This window comes from Catharus ustulatus, chromosome W (assembly GCF_009819885.2).
Source record: "Catharus ustulatus isolate bCatUst1 chromosome W, bCatUst1.pri.v2, whole genome shotgun sequence".
Taxonomy (NCBI): Eukaryota; Metazoa; Chordata; class Aves; order Passeriformes; family Turdidae; genus Catharus; species Catharus ustulatus.
Genome location: NC_046261.2, coordinates 3,214,549 through 3,239,246, shown reverse-complemented (window position 1 = coordinate 3,239,246; position 24,698 = coordinate 3,214,549). Strand labels below are relative to the sequence as shown.

The following is a 24,698-nucleotide window of genomic DNA, read 5'->3' as shown; positions in this document are numbered from 1 at the left end:
GTTTATATATTTAAAACCACTGATCATTCAGTGCTGTTTCACTCTAATACACCCCATTGGATCCATTATCAAGAACCTGGTTTACTCTCACCTTCCTGGGGGTGGGTTGTATCATGGGGGTTGGTCTCTTCTCCCAGGCAACCAGCGACAGGATGAGAGAATACAGACTTAAGCTGTGCCAGGGGAAGTTTAGGTTGGATATCAGGAAGAATTTCTTCATAGAAAAACTAGTTAGACATTGGAATAGGCTGCCCAGGAAAGTTTTGGAGACACCGTCCCTGGAGGTGTTTAAGGAAAGACTGCATGTGGCACTTAGTGCTACAGTGTGGTTGACATGGTGGTATTGGGTCATAGGTTGGACTCAGTGATCTCAGAGTTCTTTTCCATTGTCTTGGGTTACAATACAAGATGTGATAAAAGGTATCTATTCTATCACCATCTGTTGAGGGTGGGTGCAGTGATCCTTATCTCAACGGCAGATATTCTGCTAATGGACCATACATTGAAAACGGATGGGGCATTGTTCTTTATCTTTTCACAACCCATCCTTCCTCCAAGAAGTTATTTTCTGCTAATGGCCCATTGAGTCCCACTGTCTAACTGATAAAATTACTTCATCCCATTGGAAGTTGCTCCAGCCAGGGGTAAGAGCTCAACATTTCTTACCAAGATAAAAACAGAGGTTTTGGGACACTAAGGGAGCCCCTTTTTCCACTGGACTCCAGAGGGAAATGGGACTCCTCCACATCACCACTGGACCTCCGGAGGGAAACTGCACCTTCTACAGGACCACTGTTTCAACTGAACCACATCTGTCACTACAAAAGGACTGCAGCCACCATTTAATCAGACTGCTACCAACACTCTGCCTGACGGGGTGTAACATTGTACTCTGACTTTGTCAGGGTTTGGGGTTTGTTTCTTTGTAGTACTGTATTTCTATTTCAATTGCCCTAGTAAAGAACTGTTATTCCTAATTCCCATATCTTTGCCTGAAAGCCCCTTGATTTAGAAATTATAATAATTTGGAGGGAGGGGGTTTGCATTCTCCATTTCAAAGAGAGGCTCCTGCCTTTCTTAGCAGACACCTGTCCTCCAAACTAGGACATCCATCCTAATAAATTCTGTGATTCTGTCAACTGCATTGGAACAAACCCAGGAATATTAATATCTGTTGTAATCCATTATCCAAGATGTATTGAGATGGTATGTCCCTTGACTCCTGTGACCCCTGTAATAACTATGGTCTGACCCTATCCCCTTTGCCTTTGTCTTATTGGCAGGATGCCAAATTCCCCCGCCCCTTCCTGACCCTAGAAAAGATCCCTGTCCTTGGGGATTTTCCTCTTTGCCTCCTAGAAACCATGAAATAAACGTTGGAACCCTCAGGGAGAAAAGAGCCTCTTTTGTATCTTTTACCCTTGTTCATGCTGAGGTCTCAGGCTATCGCTGCAACAGGGCTAACAGAGAGCAGGTTGAGCCTCAGACAATTGGAATTGGCACCCAACGTAGTGCTTTTCACTTGACACCCCCCACGCGTGGCTGAGTCCTATTATAGGGATTCAGTAAGCCTAGGGACAGGTCAATTACACTGAAGGCAAGAAACTGCTTTTAGCGTAGTTTCAGCTTGCAGGGATGAAATTGGTAGGTCACTCAGCCCAAGAGCGAGTGATTTTTTGAATAGGGACCTAACCCACAGTTTCCACAGCCAATGGCACCCGCATGAGAAGGGTGAGTACAGCCACTTTTTCAGCGGCGGAGGCAAAATGGAGGCGCTGGTGCTGGAGCCGTCCCTGTACACGGTCAAGGCCATCATCATCCTGGACAACGACGGCGAGCGGCTCTTCGCCAAGTACTACGATGACACGTACCCCAGCGTGAAGGAGCAGCGCGCCTTCGAGAAGAACATCTTCAGCAAGACACACCGCAGTGACAGTGAGATCGCGCTCCTGGACGGGCTCACCGTGGTGTACAAGGGCAGCATCGACCTGTACTGCTACGTCATCGGCAGCGCCCACCAGAACGAGCTGATGCTCACGGTCGTGCTCAACTGCCTGTTCGACTCCCTGAGCCAAATGCTGAGGAAGAACGTGGAGCGCCGGGCGCTGCTGGACAACATGGAGGGGCTGTTCCTGGCCGTGGACGAGATCGTGGACGGAGGGGTCATCCTGGAGAGCGACCCCCAGCAAGTTGTGCACAGGGTGGTCGTGAGGGGCGAGGACGTGCCCCTGACCGAGCAGACGGTGACACAGGTGCTGCAGTCGGCGAAGGAGCAGATCAAGTGGTCCCTGCTGCGTTAGGGGGACCCCCCTGGGACCCCCCAGGACCCCCCAGGACCCCCCTGGACCCCCCAACACGCCGGTGCCCCCCCCCCAAAAAAAAAAAAAAAAAAAAAAAAAAAAAGAAAAAAAAAGAAAAAAAAAGAGGCGGCCCCCGAGCAACAGGCTGAGCAAGCGCAAAAAGGCACCGGAAGGAGAGTTCGCGGAAGGGGGGCTCGACAGGGAGACGAGAACTTAAAAGGGAAATTCGAGCCGCGAACGGTGTGACAGTTAAGGAGCACTGACTCCCCTGTCACCCAGCGCTGCATCTTTGCTTTCTCTTTTCTGTACTAATAAATTGGATATATAATTGACCTAATAGCCCATTGTGCTCATTTATAACAACTTGGTGCCGTGACTCGGATCGGGAATTTGAGGGGGATTTCCCGCCTAAGGGGGGGGCGCCCCACCGACTCGGTGGCCCCCGGGCTTGGACTTCACCCCAATCCCGACTGACGATCCTAAAATTAAAGAAAGGAGAAAGCAAAGGGGGATTCGAGGGCCCGGCGTACCCCTTTAAAAGCTTGTGCACAAGGTCCGGACGAAGACGCAGGACGCGTAAGTATTACGGGAGCCGTCCGGGCGGGGGTGGGATCCCGGAGTGCGACTGTGTGGTGTGTGGACGAGAGGGGGGCTGGCAGCCAGATACCCCCAAGCGAGAGCAGACCCTTCAGTAGTGCGGTTCCCACAGACCCGCGAGGGCTTGGGCCACGAACTAGGGGAAGCGGGAGTTGTCTGTGTGATTGGAGGCACTCCGGAAGAATGGGACAGGGGAAGAGTAAGTCCCCTATGAGCATCAGGCTTCCACCCATACCCAGAGAAAGTCCCTTAGGATTTCTGCTGGATAACTGGGAGCATTTTTTAGGCACACAGGGAAAAGATAAGGTTAAAATGATACACTACTGCGTGGAAGTATGGGGTGGGAAGGAAATTTCAAAAAATGTGTTTTGGCCCGTATATGGGTCCTCAGAGGATTGGGTGAAGCAAAAACTGAATATTTGGGTGAACACCAAGACCCCTTCTTGTGCAGAAGAAAGTGATTATGCAAAGGTCTGGGTAGAACGACCAGAGGTGTTCATTTTTAAATTAACAGAGAAATCAAGGGAAAATAGGGGTAAGAAAAAGGGAAATCGACAGGAGGAAGCTTTAATATTCCCCCCTCCATATGTACTCCCACCCCAAGTACCTGAGCCTGCTGACCCAAGTGCACCCCCAGGGGAGGATTCGAATTCCGACCAATCAGAACATGCGGGACCAGTTACCCGCAGCAGGGCTCGGAAGGGACTATACCCACTGAGGGAAATGCCGATGGGAGGCCCCCAGCCGGGTATAGGGTTCATATCAGTACCTCTCAGCTCAGCGGATGTCAGGGATTTTAAGAAGGAAATGGGACGTCTAATAGAAGACCCGCTGGGGGTGGCAGAGAGGGTAGATCAGTTTTTAGGGCCAAATATGTATACTTGGGAAGAATTGCAGTCCATATTAAACATCTTGTTTACGGCTGAGGAAAAGAATATGATAAGGAGAGAAGGCATGCGTATTTGGGATGAACAACATAGACAAGGGCCAGCGGCAGATATCAAGTGGCCTTTACAAAACCCCAATTGGGACCATCAAGATCCAGCACATAGAGCCCATATGCAAGACCTTAGGACAATAATTGTGCAAGGGATTAGGGAATCAGTCCCGCGGGCCCAGAACTTTAATAGGGCCTTTAATGAAAGACAAAAGAAAGATGAAGCCCCTGCAGAGTGGTTAGAAAGATTGCGAAAAAACTTTCAACTTTATTCGGGACTGAATCCGAACGATCAGGTGGGGCAAGCAGTACTGAAAGTACATTTTGTTTCAAAATCCTGGGATGACATCAGAAGGAAGCTGCAAAAATTAGAGGATTGGCAAGATAGGGGGTTGGATGAACTATTAAGGGAAGCACATCAGGTTTATGTGCGAAGGGAAAATGAAAAGGATAAACGCCAAGTTAGAATGATGGTAGCTGCTGTGCGAGAGAGCAGGAAGCAAGAGGAGAGACCGAAGCAATTTGAGCGAAAATCGGTTGAAGTTCGGGGTCCGGGGAAGAGAGAGAGACAGGATTCAAAGGTGTGCTTTTACTGTAGAAAAAAAGGGCATTTTAGGAGGGAATGTCGCGTTCGGATTAGAGATGAGAAGGAGTTTAAAGAGGACTAGGGGGGGTCAGGGGCTCTATCTATTGGGGACCCGAAAACATCAGAAAGAGCCCTTGATAAAGTTAAAAGTGGGTCCCCAAGGCCAGGAGATTGCCTTCCTGGTCGACACTGGTGCAGAAAGATCAACGCTCCAGTCTTTACCTAAAGGTTGTACCCTGTCTAGGGACACCGCAACAGTGATTGGGGCGAAAGGAGAACCCTTTGATGTGAAAATAATAAAAGGGGTAATGGTAGAATCAGAATCTAAATTAGGGTTAGGAGACTTTTTGCTAGTTCCAGAATCAGATTATAATTTACTGGGTAGGGACATGATTATAGAATTGGGTATACAAATAGAAGTAGTGGAAAAAGAAATACAGATTAGACTCTGTCCCCTGAGACAAGAGGATGAAAAAGAAATAAATCCGGAAGTATGGTATAACCCCGGAAGCGTGGGGCAGTTAAAGATTTCTCCCTTTAAGGTCAAAATCAAAAACCCTGAAATTCCTGTAAGAATAAAGCAATATCCTATGTCCCTGGAGGGAAGGAAAGGGTTAAAACCTGAAGTAGACAGACTGTTAAGCCAGGGATTGTTAGAACCTTGCATGTCACCATATAATACACCGATCCTCCCAGTCAAAAAAGCGGATGGGTCATATCGCTTAGTACATGACTTAAGAGAAATAAACAAGAGAACTATAGCCAGATTCCCTGTGGTAGCAAATCCATACACGTTGTTGAGTAAATTAAGCCCAAACGATTTGTGGTACAGCGTGATAGACTTGAAAGACGCCTTTTGGGCTTGTCCTCTTGATGAGTCTAGCAGGGACTACTTTGCCTTTGAGTGGGAAGATCCGGACACTGGAAGGAAACAACAGCTTAGATGGACAGTGCTACCCCAAGGATTTACCGAATCCCCAAACTTGTTTGGGCAAGCGTTAGAGCAAATTTTAACAGATTATCAGACAAGCCCTGGGGTAACCCTGGTGCAATATGTTGATGACTTGTTGTTAGCAGGGAAAGAAGAGGAAGAAGTAAGAAGGGAGAGTATAAAGCTCCTAAATTTTCTAGGACTTAAGGGCCTAAAGGTTTCAAGAGCTAAATTGCAGTTTGTGGAGGAAGAAGTAAAATACCTAGGGCATTATTTAAAAAAGGGTGAAAAGAAGATAGACCCAGAAAGAATTCAAGCTATTCTATCGCTACCGATACCGAAGAATAAAAAACAGATTCGGCAGATCTTGGGCCTCACAGGGTATTGTAGACAATGGATTGAGAACTATAGTAGTAAAGTTAGATTTTTGTATCAAAAGCTAACACAAGAAGGGTTAATGAAGTGGACCCAGGAGGACACGAATAAACTGGAGGAACTAAAAAAGAGTCTAGTTCATGCTCCGGTTCTGAGCCTTCCAGATTTAAAGAGGCCATTCTTTTTGTTCGTAAATATAGAAGAAGGAATTGCATTTGGGGTACTTACCCAGGACTGGGCAGGGAAAAAGAAACCCGTGGCATTTTTATCAAAAATTTTAGACCCTGTAAGTAGAGGCTGGCCCACATGTCTACAGATGTTAGCCGGATGTGCATTGTTGGTAGAGGAAGCTAGGAAAATCACTTTTAATAGTAGTCTGAAGGTATTGTCCCCTCATAATATCCGGGGGGTAATGCAACAAAAGGCAGATAAATGGATATCAGATGCCAGGCTCCTAAAATATGAAGGAATTCTGTTAGAAGCACCAGACTTTACCCTAGAAACCACCACTCTGCAAAATCCAGCTGCCTTCCTGTATGGAGAAATGGGACAGGGACCTTTAACCCATGACTGTCTAGCTACTATAGAAGAACAAACTAAGATTAGGCCTGACTTGGAGGAAGAAGAGTTAGATGAAGGAGAAAGACTGTTTGTGGATGGATCCTCTAGAATAGTAGAAGGGGAAAGGAAATCTGGGTATGCTATTATAGGAGGAACTGATTTACGAGTAATAGAATCAGGAGCTTTAGACAAGTCATGGTCAGCCCAAGCGTGTGAATTGTATGCTATACTTCGGGCCTTGACACTCCTAAAGGGAAAGGAAGGGACGATATATACTGACTCCAAGTATGGGTTCGGGGTGGTACATACCTTTGGAAAATTATGGGAAGAAAGAGGACTGATAAATTCACAGGGAAAAGGATTGATTCATCAAAAGCTTATAGTGGAAGTATTACAAGCCTTAAGGGGACCAAAGAAAATAGCAGTGGTTCACTTAAAAGGACATCAGCCAGGAATAGACTTTAAAACCAGGGGAAATAATGCTGCTGATCAAGAAGCCAAACGGGCAGCAGTAAGGGAGATGGTCTTGAAAGAAAAGCCACAGGTTAGAGAAGCACTAGAAAAGGAAGATGTAGAACTTATATTTACTAGTGAAGAGAAAGAAAAATTGAAGAGAATGGGGGTAAAAGAAGATAGGGGGAAGTGGATGACAGAGGATGGGCGAGAAGTATTGCCCAAGGCAGTAGCCCAACGGATGTTGTATAAGTTACATCAGGGAACACATACTCGACCAGGAACACACTGGGGGGCCCAGGGGTTAGTTGACCATTTCGCAACTAAATTCATGAGCATTGGGCTACTGGATATAGCTAAATATGTTACAAAAAACTGTCCTACCTGCCTACGAGTCAATCGTAGCAACCTAAGAAAACTACCTCCAGGGGGACGGCCGTTGGCAAAAAGACCATTTGCAAGTCTGCAGATAGATTTTACAGAGCTACCCAAAGTAGGACGAATTAAATATCTTTTAGTAATAGTGGATCATCTCACCCATTATGTAGAAGCATTTCCGACGGTTAGGGAAACAGCTCGAACGGTAGTAAAGACTTTGCTTGAGGAAATAGTACCCAGATATGGGGTGCCTGAGACTATTGACTCGGACAAGGGTCCGCACTTTACATCAAAAGTGACACAGGAATTGGCAGAGGCATTAGGAATTAAATGGGAAAAACATACCCCCTATCATCCACAAAGCTCGGGAAGAGTAGAAAGAATGAACGGGGAAATAAAAAAACAGTTGACCAAATTAGTACTAGAGACTAAATTATCATGGGTAAAATGCATTCCGTTGGCCTTACTAAATATTAGGACTCAGCCGCGAGCAGATGTGGGATTGTCCCCATTTGAAATGCTGTATGGAATGCCGTACAACCTGGAGAAAGTCCAGACCCACCCTAACATTAATGATCAGCATCTTAATAAATACTTAGTAACGTTAATGAAATTTAAAAAACAACTATGGGAAAAAGGAATGTGGGCTCAGAGACCACCTCTAGATCTTGTGTTACACCAGGTACAACCGGGAGATTGGGTTCTAGTCCGGAGCTGGAGAGAAAACCCGTTGACACCAAAGTGGGAAGGACCATACCTAGTGCTACTTACAACAGACACCGCGATACGAACAGCAGAGAAAGGGTGGACGCATGCCAGCCGAATAAAAGGACCAGTAGATCCGTCCAGGTTCTCCAACTAAAATAACCCCCGCTGGGAAGTCAAAGGAACAACTGGTGATCCTGGTGATCTAAAGCTCGTCCTAAAAAGGAACTTCACCCTGACCCCAGGGAAGTAAATGGACAAGGGGGACATTTGGGTGGGGGATAATTGGGTATTACAAAAAGAATTGATTGGGACTTCTGAAGCGCCGGGATATTGTAAAAGTTTAGAGAAACTTGCCCAGCAACCATACTATAGACCTGTGAGGTTAGAGTACTGTGGTCAGTTGTATAATGGAGAAGGGCATGCAGAGCATGACGATATCAGAGTAGTGTGTAGCTGGCTAGACTGTAATTGCTACCCGTTTGCATGTTTCTGTTGTAAAATTTGTAAAGAATTGTGGTGGGTCCACTGCAAGAAAGGGAGGGCTCCTAAAAGTGTGTGTCAGCCCTGTTGGGAGGGACAGCGCGAGCTGACTGCTTCGGTTTTAAACCAAAAAGTGGCAGCTCGAGAGCTGAAAGTGGGATCTCCACTCTGGTGGCAGATATTTTCAAAGGGGGTAAACCCTGACTTATATTGCTATCACCCCAACGAGCCTCCTGGACCATTCAAAACAGACATTGTGTCAGTCGAGTGTCGCAAACAAGTAAGAGAACTCAGGTGTGACATTCCACCATTGAAAGATAAAAATTGGCATTCCAAAAGAAGGAAGTGGAAAAGAGGAGTGAGTTCCGCCCCTGAAGAATATCCTTGCTGCCGTGAAGATGGTAAACCTCGCAGTTAGCAGCAACCTAACTGGCGAGCGAGGCAGAGGGGTAAAAGGTGGGGATAAGGAATCTCACACAGAAACAACCGAAAAGATGTCTGCAACCTATGATGACCGGAGGCTTGGAAATAATAGGGTGAAAGGGACTAGAAAAAGAGTTTGTTTTGTCCACATCACTTGCACTGGACGTCACCTGATTCTAATAATGCATTTAATAATTGTGATGAAATTGGTAAAGGGAGTAGAAAGTAGTCATGAACCTTTTAAATGGTCTTTGATAAAATGGGAAGATTCAAGGGTGGTTAAAACAGTCATAACAGCAGGGTCTCCATCGTTCCAAGTCAGCCTTACAGAATTAGTGACCTTCAGGTACAGGATCAAAGGAAACAAGTACAAGGCCGTCTATATGTGCCCAGCCTTTAACCCAGGGAAACCTTATTGCAATTACCCTGGTTACAACTTCTGTGCATATTGGGGTTGTGAAACATTAGCCCTTGGTTTTCCTCCAGGCGGCCCGCCCGATCAGTACTTAAAGATAGGGAGAGGTCCTCACGGATGCAAACCTCCTCGGTACAATTATTCATGGGGCATAGCGGGAGGTGACCATACATGGTGTCAATTTATATACCTGAATGTCACAAGGCCAGACGATCCAGTATGGATAATAGGAAAGACCTGGGGATTAATGGCATTGCAGCCAGGCACAGATAAAGGAGGAATGATTCTAATAAAGAAAGAACCAATACCACATGACCCAGAACCGGTAGGACCTAATCCAGTAATAGGAGAGGGAGGTCAAGGAGACATTGTAAACACCTCGACTCCAAACACCTCAGCCTTGAGAGAAAATGCTACAGAAACCAAGAATGAAACCAGAAACTGGCCAGAGAAAAATCAGCCTGTCCAAGAATATAATACACTTTGGAAAGTAATGCAAGCCACCTTTAAGGTGCTAAATGATACATACCCCAATATAACGAAAGAATGTTGGCTATGTTACATGGTAAAACCACCCTTTTATGAAGCCATAGGATCTACTGCCGAACACAGGTGGGTAAATGGAACAAACCCCAAAGAGTGTCTATGGAAAAAGGGACAAGACAATACCCCTGGGATATCTCTAGCTCAAGTGAGGGGTAAAGGGAGGTGTGTAGGGAACATCCCTAAAGACAAGAATCATCTATGCAAAAGCCAGATGGTAATACCTATATCAGATCCAAAGAAGCCAGCTCAATGGCTCCTCCCTGCCGTAAATACTAAGTGGGTGTGTAACACCTTAGGAGTCACACCGTGTCTAGCAGTTAATAGTTTCAATATTACCTCAGAATATTGTATTCAAGTTCTAATCCTCCCTCGAATAGCATATCATTCTAAAGATTACGTCCATGAACAACATATCACCTCTAAGCATCATTTAACAAAAAGAGAACCATTTACAGCCCTCACCGTGGCAGTTTTACTTAGTGTAGGGGGTGCCGGAGTAGGAACAGGTGTTGCGTCCTTAGTTAATCAACAGCAAGGGATGAAAGATTTGAGAATTTCTGTAGATGAAGATTTGCAGAAAATAAACACAGCTATAAACGGATTAGTAAAATCAGTAAGATCCTTATCAGAAGTAGTACTACAAAACCGTAGAGGGTTAGATCTTTTGCTCCTACAACAAGGGGGGTTATGCGTAGCCTTAAGAGAAGAGTGCTGTACTTACGTAGATCATACTGGCGTAGCAGTAGATGCCATGGCAGAGCTAAAGAAACAAATTGAACAAAGAAAGAGAGAACGAGAGGCACAACAAAGTTGGTATGAATCCTGGTTCAATCACTCTCCTTGGTTTACAACCCTTCTGTCTACCTTAGCAGGACCACTAATACTGTTTGTTTTAACATTGACCTTTGGACCTTGTATCTTTAACAAACTTATCAATATAGTCAAGAGAAGATTAGAGGCTGCTCATTTAATGCTTATTAGAGCAAAGTATGAGCCGTTAAATAAGGTAGAAATGGAAGATTATTTAGAACTCAGCAGAAAAGAACTGGTAAGATACAGTGAACAAAAAGAGTAAAAACAAAAAGGGGGGATTGTGAGGAAAAGCGAGTGACCTTTTGTTCACTGTTAGGGAAGAGTGTGTAGACGGGGGATCGCCCTAGCCATGTCCTTGCAGTTTTGCCGTGCTTGTGAAACTGCAAAGAACAGAAACTGCTATGCCCGCGTGTCTTGCGTCCCCCCCAACTATGTCCTTGCAGTTTTGCCGTGCTTGTGAAACTGCAAAGAACAGAAACTGCTATGCCCGCGTGATAACAAATGCTTGTAGATATTGCAGCGCCAAGGTTACGGAGAGAACACTGAAGAAGAATATCGTGAACCTTCGTCAACGACCACCAAGAAGCAAAAAAAAAAAAAGAGGCGGCCCCCGAGCAACAGGCTGAGCAAGCGCAAAAAGGCACCGGAAGGAGAGTTCGCGGAAGGGGGGCTCGACAGGGAGACGAGAACTTAAAAGGGAAATTCGAGCCGCGAACGGTGTGACAGTTAAGGAGCACTGACTCCCCTGTCACCCAGCGCTGCATCTTTGCTTTCTCTTTTCTGTACTAATAAATTGGATATATACAGTAGTTTCACGAATACAAGCCGCACGGATTATAAGCCGCACCCCCGGTGCCTCGACAATGTTGCTGTCTTTGTCAATAGATAAGCCGCACCCCGAATATTAGCCGCACTTTCGTTCGTCGCGAGAATCCGTGCGCGGCTTTCACAAATTGGCCAATTAGTAACAGGATCGCGGCATAGCGGGCTTTACTGGCTCGGGGCGGGGCCAGGCAGGCTCGGCCCGCTCATGGTTGCCGACGGGGCCGGGTGGCCCAGCTCAGCGCCACGGCTCGGCGGGGCTGGCCGGGTGGTGCTGCCGCCGCCGCCGGGCTCGCTGGCCCCCCTCTCCCGTCAGCACCGCCCCGCTGCCGCGTTCGCTCGCCCGGCTGGCAGGGCTGCCGCCGCCGGGCTCGCCGTCCGCCCCGCTGCCGCTTTCGCTCGCCCCGCGCCGCGCCTCGCGAGCGCCGCGCCCGCCCCGCGCCGCGCCCGCCCCGCGGCGCTTTCGCGGCTCGCGGCGGCGCTTTCGCGGCTCGCGGTTCGCGGCTCGCGGTTCGCGGCTCGCGGTTCGCGGCTCGCGGTTCGCGGCGGCGCTTTCGCGGCTCGCGGCTCGCGGCTCGCGGCTCGCGGTTCGCGGCTCGCGGTTCGCGGCTCGCGGCTCGCGGCGGCGCTTTCGCGAGCGCCGCTTTCGCTCGCCCCGCCGGCAGGGCTGCCGCCGCCACCACCACGCTCGCCGGCCGCCCCCTCCCGTCTGCACCGCCGCCGCGTTTCCTCGCCCTGGCCGGCACTGCAGGCCCCCGCACCGCCGGGCTCCCCCAAGCTGCTGGCCCCGATTATGCTGGGCTTCCCCCGCTGCCAGGCAGCCCCACCCGCCGGCCTTCCTGCTTCTGCCATGCTCCCCTGCACTGCTAGCCCCAGTTCTCCCGGGCTCCCCCGCCCTGCTGGCTCAGGCTCTGCCGCCCGCCCCCGACACTGCTGGCCCCGCCTCTGCCAGGCTTTCCCACCTCTGCCGGGGCCGGCCGGGCTCCAGCTTGGCTTGGGGCTGCCGCGGGCTCTCACTTCCGTGTTGGCAGCTTTTAGAATTTTGTTAATAGATTAGCCGCCCCGGAATATTAGCCGCACTTCCGGGTTTCCACCAAAATTTTGGTCAAATTGGTGCGGCTTGTATTCGTGAAATTACTGTAATTGACCTAATAGCCCATTGTGCTCATTTATAACAGAGTGGGTCCTTGGAACTCCACCCAGCAAAACACGTGCACCTCCCTCTGTGGGGGGGGCTCACACGTGTTCACCTGCGTGGCAGCAGTTGTGGGGGAGGGAGAATTCAGCATGTGGGCGGAAAGTACAAGGTTGGTCCAGCATGCAGGGCTAAGTAGATGTGCAGGCGCGGGGCCAGTCCGCCCCGCGCGGCTCGCCAGAAAAGCGGCTGCAGACCCGCTTCTGCAGTTTTTGCAGTTTTGAACACTAGGATCGGTCCCAGAACCAGCACTCCGGGTCCCCGCGGAAGGCATGGTCTCCCAGCTGGGTGGGGAATGCAACGAACAGTGGCACTCCCTCCCTGTAGCTGGCACCAGCTGAGAAAAGACAAAAAACTGTGTTTTTCTGTGTTTTAACTGTGGATTAAGGGTAGATATAGAGCAGACTGCTTTAAAACACGGGCTTGCAGCAATCTGCTCTACAAAACAGCATGATTTCCCAGATTAGGGAAATCTTAGGTTCTAGAGATGCTATAATCTCTAAGAAAAGATTAGTACATTTTACTAGATGGTTGTCTGTGGAAAAATCTGATCTTAATTTGCAAGATATAAATTCGGTTCTATTTTGGAATGAAATTGGAGATTTATTAATATTAAAAGAAAAAAATGGAGATGAAAAAGCCTCTCTATTCTTCCCGATATTCTTACAAATTCAGAAACTTCTACTTCAAACAGAAAACAACACAGAGAGGCTGCAAAGTACCCCGGATTCCCCTTCCCTTTCTTCAAAACCATCTAATCCAGAGTTGGAAGGGACTCATGGTTCACCCGTAGATCCGCAGAGCACCCGGCTAGACCGTAGTTGCTCTGGGCCCCCGAGACCTCCCCAGTACCTTGGTTCTGATGATTTTTCACAAATTGTCAGCTGTTCTTCCTTGTATCCTTCTCTCCCTATTGTTTTCCCTTCAGAGTAGAATTCAGAAAACTATAAAAGTGACTTTCCTTCCTCTCAGGGCACTGGCCACGTGGTTAAGCCTGAGGGGGCTGGGGGCAAAATCCAAGATGGTGTTGGCCATGTGGCTTGTCCCGGAGGGACTGTAGACGGCGTGGTAAGGGTCCAATATGGCGCTGGCCACATGTTGCCTCCCTCATCCCATAACCCCTTCTTCCCTCTGGTCCCAGCCCAAAACCTAATCCCCTCCCATAACCCATTCAGGCCCTTGGCTACCCTGCCCCCTCCTTCCTCCAAGACCCTGCCCTGCATGGCATCACCCTGCAACCCTGCCTCCATGAGTTCCAACCCTGGTTCCCACAGCTACCCCTCCCCTGCTCTGGCTCAGGTTACACATGCCTACCCTCCAAGCTACTGCAGCAGCAGGGGGGGAGGGTGGAGATCTGAACGGTTCAGTGCCGGTGGGGATGAGGATGGGCAGGACCAAGCTCAAAGTCCTTTGGGGCAGACTGTGTCCCTGTGGTGGGGGAGGGTGGACAGCCTCCAGGGTCCAGTGGGGAGTGGGTGCCCAGCCCTGGAAACCAAAACCTGGGAGAAGATTATATAGCATCAGCAGCTCCACTGGTTTATCTTGGCAGGAGAAATGGCAAGATAAGTTATCAGCCTTTGTCCTATCAAGATAAAAAGGAAATTTGTAAGGTCCAAAGAGAGTTTGGCAGAAGCAGTGAGATATTTAAGGGCATGATGACAGCAACATTTAATTCAAATGAGATGGTACCCAATGATATTACGGATTTTTTCAGATGTCTGTTAACTCCCTCAGAGTATGATCTGTGAGAAAGCATGTAGAAAAGATCTTTAAGAGTGCTTCTGCAGAAGCTTCAACAAAGCTCAAATAGTGCAAAAGATGAGGATGATAATGATATTACACATGAACATTTATGTGGAGAAGGTGAATGGCATTGCCCAGAAAAACAAACACGGGTATTAACCAAGTTTGTTTTGGATAAGATCTGCCTGGTAGCAGAAAAAGTCTTCAAACAATTACCTACTGTTGAAGTTAAAGGTAGTTAAGTTAATATTAAACCATTTCCTTTAGAAAATTTCTTGCAGTTTCTGGACCGTTTGAGAGTGCAGGTGGAAAGACAAGTTCCAGGCCCAGTGGTACAAGTTGAATTGATCAATGAGATGGTTCAAAGGAATGCTAATGAAGCCTACCACAGGGTTATACTTAGCCTTCCCCTCGAGTCACCACCTAGTCTAGCACAGATGATTGAAGCCTGCGCCAGAAAAGCAGAACTGTTCAATACACAAGAGAGGAATCCAGGACCAGCACAATCAAAGTCTACAGCAGTTGTAACACCAGGACTAAGGAAGCAACTGGTGCCACCACAGCAGTTGCAGCATATCACCTGCTTCCAGTGCAAGAAGCGAGGACATTTCAACAGAGACTGTCCAAACAACCAGAAACAAAAGAAGACCAACAAACAAAAAAACTAGGTTTACAGCGAGTGCCCACAATTGATACAATAACGTACAAAGATATAAATACAGCAGGTTCCACACTGGCAAAAGCCACTCTCTTAAAAACAATGGGGGAGGATGGGACAAAGGCTGTGGGGATCCAAGACAACATAAATGTCAAATGTTCAATTAACAAGGTTTGGCAGCCTTGTGGCCAATTCAGGTTTATAACTACAAAAGGTTTTTATTTCAGGTCAGCAGATAGGACAGGCATTAAAGTGGACATGCCTAACACTTCACTGGACATGACGTTATAGCATATGGGACTGGACAGTGAGTATTTTGTTATTGGAGACACAGCACATACACCTCTGGACATTGAGGTGGCTCCCATGACCATGAAGAGAAGCATCTCCTGCCTCATTCTCCTGGAACGCTTCCCTCAACCACCATTCTACCTGGTTGAGGGGCAAATCCTCGCCCAGGCCATTCCCATTCCAAAGAAAGTCACAGTAGATGGAAAATCACCTTAAGTCTACTGGGCAGAGGTGGTGGGTGAAGACAAACCCTCTCTGGCATGCAGCCTAACTCATGGTTCAGACCATCTCCATGTGGAGGGGGTGCTGGACACAGGAGCAGATGTGATGATCATACCCAAGAGGATGTGGTTGTCACATTGGGAGTTGCAACCTGTGGTAGGCAAAATCCAAGGTCTAGGAGGGGTCAAATTAAAAAAAAAAAAAAATCAAAAAGCGTCATGCAAATTGAGGGGCCGGATGGAAAATTGGCTAGTGTCTGTCCATTTGTTACAGACTATAAGTGCTCCCTGTGGCGAAGAGATACCATGTCCCAGTGGGGAATCCAAATGATTATCCTTAAGACTCCCCAGGATTTTTAAAAGCGGTCACTGAAGAGCAACCTACCCAAAAGCTGAAAAGGTTGGATGATAATCCGAGATGGGCAGCTCAGAGGTCGATGAGTAAAGAAAAACTCCAGGCACTGGAAGAGCTTGTAGCAGAGCAATTGGCACAATTGGCAAAAGGACACAGAAGAAACTACAAGCCCTTGAAATTTCCCGTTATTTGTAATTAAGAAACTTGGGAAGGGTAAATGGACGTTGTTACATGATCTCCGGGAAATAAATAAAATTATAGCAGACATGGAATCACTTCAACCAGGGATGCCCTCCCCAACGATGCTTCCTCAAAATTGGAAATTGGCTGGTTTAGATATTAAGGACTGTTTCTTTCAAATTCCTTTACACCCAGAAAATGCTCCACGGTTTGCCTTCTCTGTTCCTACTATCAACAGAGAAGCCCCAATGAAGCGTTACCACTGGAAAGTACTCCCGCAAGGGATGAAGTGCAGTCCCTTCATATGCCAGTGGTACGTGACCTCATTGCTGTCCCTGGTGGGTGCTGAGAGAAAAGAAGCCATCATCTTGCACTATATAGATGATGCACTTGTGTGTGCCCCCGATGACTCTATACTCCAACACACACTTGACCTAGTGGTTAAGATTTTAACCTCTGCTGGATTTCAATTGCAGGATGATAAAGTCCAAAGGATGCCACCTTGGAAGAACCTGGGCTTGGAAAGCACTGCAAGGACCATTGTGCCTCAGAAATTGGACATTAATTGTAATCCAAAGAACTTAGCAGATCTCCAATCCTTCTGTGGGTCTCTGAATTGGGTTAGGCCCTGGCTGGGCCTCACTAATGAGGACCTAGAGCCCCTTTTCAATTTATTGAAGGGGGAGAGAGAGCTGGTTTCTCCCAGGGAACTGACCCCAGAGTCAAAGGTTGCAATCAAAAAGGTACAGAAAGTTTTAGCAGAGAGGCAGGCTCATTGTTCCCAGCCCGAGTTGCCTTTCAAATTCATAGTCCTGGGAAAACTGGCACACTTACACGGTTTGATATTCCAATGGATCAAAGGGCAGAGAGATTGACTTTTGATCATAGAGTGGGTCTTCCTCTCCCACCAAAGATCCAAGACCATCACAAAATCACAAGAACTCATAGCTCAGCTGATTCAGAAAGCAAGGATGAGACTGTATGAGCTGGCAGGTTGTGACTTTACATGTATGCAACTTCCAGTCAAACTCTCTGAGGAGGGAAGGAACTCTCCTGAGAGGTTGACAAAGGAGATGTTCGAGCACTTGCTCCAGAGCAATGCCAACCTCCAATTGTCTCTGGACAGCTACAGTGGACAAATATCAGTCCATGCCCCGTCTCACAAGCTGTTCAATGAGGAATTCCACCTCATTCCTCATGAGGAGTCGGACACCACTCAAAGCTCTCACAGTGTTCACAGATGCATCCGGGGCTTCCCACAAGTCGGTGATGACTTGGAGAAATCCTCAGACTCAGCATTGGGAAGCTGATGTTGAAATTGTGCAGGAGTCGCCCCAGGTAGCTGAACTAGCTGCAGTGGTAAGAGCTTTTGAGAAGTTCTCAGAGCCAATCAACTTAGTAACATTCAGCCTATGTAACGGGGGGTAGTGTCTCAAAGATGTCGACAATGAGCAGCTTTTAAGGTTGCTGTCAAAACTAATCTGATCTCCCATAGAGAACATCCGTTCTATGTGATGCATGTGAGGTCACACACCCATTTGCCAGGTGAGATCGCAGAAGGGAATCGTCAGGCAGACTCCCTTGCAACCCCAGCTGAACAAGCAGGCCTCCCTGACATCTTCCAACAGGCAAAGCTGAGCCACCAGCAATACCATCAGAATGTGCCAGGTCTGATCCATCAGTTCCAGCTAACACGGAGTCAGGCTCAGGTCACTGTGGCCACCTGTCCCAGTTGCCAGCTCCAGGCCATGCCATCTCTAGGTATAGGGGTTAACCCCTGAGGCCTTGGCAGCTGTGAAGTATGGGAGACAGACATCACACACATTCCCAGTTTTGGTCGCCTCAAATACGTTCATGTAAGCATTGACTCATATTCAGGTGCGGTTTATGCCTCTGCCCACGAAGGAGAAAGAGTTGTGCATGCCAAACAACACCTAGTGCAAGCCTTTTCAGTATTGGGGATCCCTAAGAAAATCAAAATTGATAATGGCCCAGCGTACGTGTTCAAGGAGTTCCTGGAATTTGTCCAGCAGTGGGGAGTGGAACATAAGACTGGCATCCCCCACTCCCCTACAGGCCAAGCTGTGATTGAGTGTGCACACCAGACGCTCAAGCAGGTTCTGGCTAGACAGAGCAGTTCAACTGTGCGGATGTCTCCACAGCAGAAGATATGTAAAGCCCTGTTACCTATTTATTTTCTGAACTGTTCATTTGAAAACATGAATCCTCCTGTGGTTCGTCATTTTAGCAGTGGTTAAACAGTTCAAGTTGTCTCAGCATCCACCAGTTTTTATTAGGGACCCAGAAACATGAGAAACCAAAGGTCCCTATGAGCTTGTTACCTGGGGGTGTGGTTATGCGTGCATATCCACTCCCTCAGGCGCTCGGTGGATTCCCCAGAAGTGGGTGAAGCCTTTTGTCCCCAAACATACAGCTCCAGCTGAAGGGGATGAGAAGCAAGTGGCAGTTGCTTCAAGAGGAAGACGCCCCTGGAAAGAGTAAAGAGAACCTTCATAGAAATCTACATTCCAGCAGATACAGACACTTTTAACATGTTTTTAAAATGTTTGTTTTTCCCTTTAGAGAATACCTTCCTTCCACTCAACCCTTTGATGAACCCCATCCAAGTTGTCTTCTTGTTAACACTGAACAGTCTGGCAGCTGCATGGATCGTCCCTCAGCCACGTCAAAACGTCTGGGTGACCCTGGCACAGACACTCCAACAGGAAAACATATTCCTGTCCACTGCAGCAGTAGAAAACCCTATGTCCACCTGCCTGGTAGGAGTTCCCTTGAAGGTTGCAGAATATTCAACCAGCTTTGAGACACAGATGCCCAATGAACTTCCCGAGTCACACACCATTTCTTCATATAAACCTCGTCGGTAGCAAGCTGTAATGAGTAAGAATCCTATAGAGGAACTGCTACCAAGTTTGCCCAAAGCAGCTCAGGAACCTCAGGAATTAGAGTTGTTGGGTTCCTATCCAGCACAATACTGCATTCATTTTATAGTTTTTCCAAAACTTTCTGACACCAAAGAGTTACACAATATAAAGCAATACAGGCAGGAATTCATGGCCAAAAGGTGGTGCAATATTCTGAGTCATATTGCAGCAGACACCCCATCTCTATCAAGTCCCAAGAGCCTCCCTAAGGCAAAGCGGCGAGAGGCGGCGTGGGCGCCGTCGCCGTGGAAAAGCAGTGAGAGGCAGTGTGGTTGCCGCCGCAGAAAAGTGGCGACAAGCGGCGCAGCCCCGGGGAAGCGGGGAGAAGTGGCGCAGTCGCCACCGCGGAAAAGTGGAGAGAAGCGCTGACGCTGCCAGCCGGGTGGAAGCCGGGATGCGGCGCGGCCGCGCGGTGGGAGCCGTGAGCTGTGCCAGATGGTGCCGGGGGTGGGCGGGAGTGCCGGGGTCCGCTGCACGGGGAGGGCGCCTGGGGCTGTGTTTTAAGGTTACACCGATCTTTGAAAAATGTTTGCAAATTGAGCACCTGACAGTAATTCGTTACTTTGTTGCGCGCCGCGCGGTTCCTTGCTGCAAAAAAAAAGTGTGCCTTACAATGCGGTGCGCCTTATATGATCTACAAAGTTGCGAAATTTGCCGGCTCCTGAGTCTGGTGCGCCTTATGGTCGTGAAATTACTGTAATAAGGGGTGGGGAGAAGGTGTTTTTAAGACTTATTTTACTTCTCATTATCCTGCTCCGATTTTGTTAGCAATAAAGTCAATTAATATCCCTAACTTGAGTCTGTGTTGTCCATGACTGATCTTTCTCTGTCCTTACCTCATGAACCCTTTTTATATTTTCTGTCCCTTTTCCAGTTGCAGAGGAGAGTGACAGAGAGGCTCTGCTGGGTGCCTGGCATCAAGCCAGGGTCAACCCACTACACTTAACTGTTTGCTACAGTAGAACTGTAAAATTAAGTGCACGGATATCAAGTATTTTCAAGCAGCTGTTACTATGTTGCATTGCAGTGTATCCCTTTTTTCTCACAGCTAAAGATGAAGTGTTGAGCATCAGGCTATTTCATGAACAACAAAGACCTAAAGAACAAATGTTGCAGAAGGAAAAACTCCATTTTTGAGTCAACCTAAATATGTTTCGGGAAGTAGACCTTTTTTTCCAACCAGCATAGACAGAAGTATGAAGAAGCTTGTCAAATAAGGCTAAATTATGTGGATTTTTACACATGTAGAATTACATCAGATAAACCAAACCCTTGAAAGAGTCACCTGAAGGACAGGACATTTTTGTCAGGTCATTTTCTTCCTCCTCTTAGTTTTGGGTGGCAGAGAATGGTTATTGCTTTCCCCTTCCATCTTGTTTTTCAGAAAATCTTCAGTAGCCAGGTCTAAAATGTAATCTAGGATCTGGCTAGAAAAATCATGAGCCACATAAAAAGGGGATTCTGTCCCTCCTGCTCAAAGAGAAGTTTCCTGCCTCAGCACAAGCAAAGATTAGAAAAAAGGTATCAAACTGTTCCATTATTGCTTATGTAAGACCACCTGTTAGAGGTAGTTCCCACTTCTCTGTCATGGACAGAGACACCTTCCACTAGACCAGGTTGATCAGGGCCCCATCTAACCTGGTCTTGAATACTTTGAGGGATGGGGAATCCACAGCTTCCCTGGGCAACCTGTGCCAGTGCCTCACCACCCTCACAGTAAAGAATTTCTTCCTCATTTCTAATGTAAATCTACCCTCTTTTAGTTTAAAAATGTTGCCTCTTGTTCTATCACTATCTGCACACATCAATCTCCCTCTTTTTTTATAAACCCCCTTCAGTTACTGGAAGACCACAATGAGGTCTCCCTGGAGTCTTCTTTTCTCCAGGTTGAACACCATCCCTCTCAGTCTGTCTTTGTAGGAGAGATGCTCCAGCCCTTTCATCATCTTCATGGCCATCCTGTAGACCTGCTCTAACAGGTCCACATCTTTCTTGTGCTGAGGACCCTAGAGTTGGATGCAATACTCCAGGTGGGGTGTCATGAGAGCAAAGTAGAAGGGGCTAATCACCTCCCTTGACCTGCTGGCCACACTTGTCTTTATACAGCCAAGGATGCAGTTGCCCATCTGGGTTGTGAACATACACTGTTGGCTCTTGCCCAGATTTTCATCCACTAAAACTCCCAAGTCCTTCTTGGCAGGGCCACTCTCAATAAGTTCATATCCCAGTCTGTACTCATGTCTGGGGTCGCTCTGTCCCATGTTCAACACATTGCATTTGGACTTGTTGAACCTCATGAGATTCTCATGGATCCACTTCTCCAGCTTGTCCAGGTCCCTCTGCATGGCATCCTGTCTTTCAGGAGTGTCTGTCATTTGCAAACTTGCTGAGGATATACTCGATCTCACTCTCTATGTCATTGATGAAGACATTAAACAGTACTGGTCCCAATACAGACCCCTAAAGTACACAATTTGTCTCTGTCTTGGTTTAGAAATGGTATTCCCAATTTAGTGCTCCCCCTGAAACACTCCAAACTACACACTACTTGCTCCCTCCCCATCCCCTCTGCAGCAGGCTGGAGAGGAGAATTGGAGGCACAAAAGATAAAGATTGTGGATTGAGATAAGAACAATTTACTGGAAAGAGCAATGAAATAAGAAATCAAATAGTAACAGCAACAATAACAGAAGGTACAAGAGAGGTGAATGATCAAAACTGCTCACCATGCAGAAACTGGCAATACGTGAATTGCCACCACACAACTTCAACCTGGAAGAGACCCTTTCCCCCCTCCCCAGAAAATGACATAAGGTGGTATAAAATAGTTCTAGCAATGCCCTCTCTTGGCCACTGCAAAAATTACCCCGTCCTAGCTGGAACCAAGACAGTCACCGATGTCCATTGGGACTCTGAGTCATTGACCTTTACCTTATGAATGCAACTCTCAAACCACTTCCTTATTCAACAGTCCACCCATTGAATCCACCTCTCTCCAATTTAGAGAAAAGGGTGTTGTGGGAGACCATGTCAAAGGCCTTACAGATATTGAGATAAATTACATCTGTAGCCCTTCCCTTGTCCACTGATAGAGTCATTCCATTGGAGAAGGCAAGTGGGTTGGTTAGGCAGGACTTGCACTTGGCAAAACTGTGCTGGCTGTCTTGGATCACCTTCCTATCCTCCATGTGCTTTAGCATGTAGTAATTACATCAAGACAGACATGACTGACAGCATCACCAGTCCTTTATTAAAAAAGCTATATGCCTTCTCTCAGTGGACTTCTCTCAGACAACTCCACACAGTAATGACTCCTTTCCTCACAGGCAGCTCCACACAGCACTGACTTCTCTCCTATCTGCAAGTTTCCTTCTTCCTTCTGCGTGACTGGCTAAACCCCAAGCTGTCCATTATCCAGTCGCCTAACCCTGTCTGTCACCCACAGCATCTTCTTACCTTATCTATCCCTTGCACCACCACATGTCCCTTACCACCTCATAGCACAGCCAGCAAGCTCTGTCCAAACTGCAGGAGACTCAGCCTCAAGCTCCAACTGCTACTTGTGGCCAGTTAGCCCACTCTTTTAAAACACCCAACCTCACTGGGCAGGCAAGGTTGTTTCTACTCCTTGGTAATCAGTACAGCTGTGATTCATTGGGAAAGATTGCCTTCTGCACTATCCTTAGAACCTATCTTCCCACAGCTTATCTTAGCACAGCTTCTAGGAAGATCTGCTCCATGATCTTCAGGCACAGAGATGAGGCTGACAGGGCAGTAGTCCCACGTGTCTCCTTTCCACCCTTTTTAAAGATGGGTATAATATTTCCCTTTTTTCAGTCACCTGGGACTTCATGCAACTACCATGACTTTTCAAATATCATGGAGAGTGGCTTGGAAACTACATCAGCCAATTCTCTCTGGACTCTGGGAGGCATCTGGCCTGGTCCCATGTACTTTTGTACATTTAGGTTGCTAAGGTGGTCACAAACCTGATCTCTTACAATGGGAAAGAATTTGCTCCCCTAGTCCCTGTCTTGTAGTCCATCCACTTGAGAGGTGTAGGAAGAAAGACTGCTGGTAAAGGCTGAGGCAAAAAACTTGCTGAACACTTCAGCCTTCTACTCATCTGTTGCTACCAGTTTGCTAGTCTTGCTTATTGGGGGAATTCAACTTCTTTCACATTCTTTTTGTGGCTGACATACCTGTAGAAGCCCTTTCTGTTATTCTTTGAGTACCTTCCCAAGTGAAGTAGGTTGACCTTGGCTGAATGTCAGATACATATTAAACCAAATCTATTATTCCCCCTGCTCAACTAACTGGATAAGAAAATATAACAAAAGGTTCATGAGTTGAGATAAGGACAGGGAGAGATCACTCACTGATTACCAAAAGAGATTTGACTTGGGAAAATTACAGTAATTTCACGAATATAAGCCACACCATTTTAACTAAAATTTTGGTCCCAACCCAGAAGTACGGCTTATAATCACATGCGGCCAATATATGAACAAAGTTCAGAAATTTGCCAACCCGGAAATACGAGCCCGCTGCCTCAGAGGGGCGGCGCCAAGTGGCGGCAGGCATGCTCCGGCCCCAGGGAGGCGGCCCCAAGCCGGGCCCGTCTGGCCCAAGCTGAGCCAGTAAACCCCGCGATCCCGCGATTCTGTTACTAATTGTCAACTTTTTGAAAGTTGCACGCGGATCTTCGCTGCGAACAAAAGTGTGGCTTATAATCCGGTGCGGCTTATATATGGACAAAGAACAAAATGTTGCCGACACCCGGAAGTGCGGCTTATAATCAGGTGCGGCTTATAATCGTGAAATTACTGTAATTGAATTTATTACAAATAAAATCAGAGCAGGATAATAAGAAATATAAACAAATATTTTAAACACCTTTCCCCCCACCCCTCTCTCCTTTCAGGGCTTAACTTTATTCATAATTTTATACCTCTTTCCTGCTGCAGCTCAGGGGGACAAGAAATAGGGGTTGTGGTCAGTTAATCACATTTCTACCACTGCTTCCTCACCAGGGAGAGGAGTCCTTCCCCTGCTCCAATGTTGGGTTCTTCCCATGGGAGGCAGATCTCCATGAACTTCTCCAATGAGTTCTTCCCACAGGGTACAGTTCTTCATTAACTGCACCAACATAGGTCCCTTCCACAGGGTCACAGATCCTGCCAAGAGCTTGCTCCAGCATAAGCTTCCCATGGGGTCACATAAACCTTCAGGCATCCACCAGCTCCACCATTAACCTCCATGGGCTGTAGGAGCAAATCTGCCTCACCATGGTCTTCTATTGCAGTTAGTGTTTGTGTTACCCCAGCTTTCAATTTCATAAGCCGGGTAATGATTTCTTCTGATAATGGTTGCTTCCAAAGCCCTCCCTATGTTGTTCCAAGTTGGTTTCTCCCTAAGTTGTATCCACCCCTGATGTAAACCACCCCCCTTTCTCCTCTCCTTCACTCTTATTGGAACTGGCTCTGTAAAGCACTCCCCTCACTCCTCCCCTATGGTCATCCCATTGGCTGACTGTACCCCACCCACTGCTTTTGGCCTGTATATAAGCCACTGCAGCACTGCTCCTTTATCTCTTTTGCTTCTGAATCTCTGGATTAAAAGACCTTCTGGAATATCAGGTGGGGAGCATCCATTGACACTTTTACTTTTCTCCCTGATGCTGGTAAAGCTAGTCCTACTGTAGAGCCGCAGCTCTGAAGTTCGGCTCCTGGTGAGTTTATCCTGGAGTTGTTCCACACGCTTTGGCATGGCTGCTGCTGTTCTA

General features: G+C 47.4%; 2 protein-coding genes across 4 annotated transcripts in view; one reads left to right on the top strand and one right to left on the bottom strand.

The window, feature by feature from the left end:
• The window catches only part of LOC117005069 (zinc finger SWIM domain-containing protein 6), a 255,440-nt gene that overhangs the window by 168,497 nt on the left and 62,245 nt on the right, over positions 1 to 24,698 (bottom strand). The gene's annotated exons all lie outside the window — the stretch shown is intronic.
• LOC117005071 (coatomer subunit zeta-1) lies at positions 1,748 to 2,321 on the top strand. The gene has a single exon (XM_033076309.1). It carries the CDS (start codon positions 1,767 to 1,769, stop codon positions 2,298 to 2,300), a length of 534 nt encoding a protein of 177 aa, XP_032932200.1. The 5' UTR covers positions 1,748 to 1,766; the 3' UTR covers positions 2,301 to 2,321.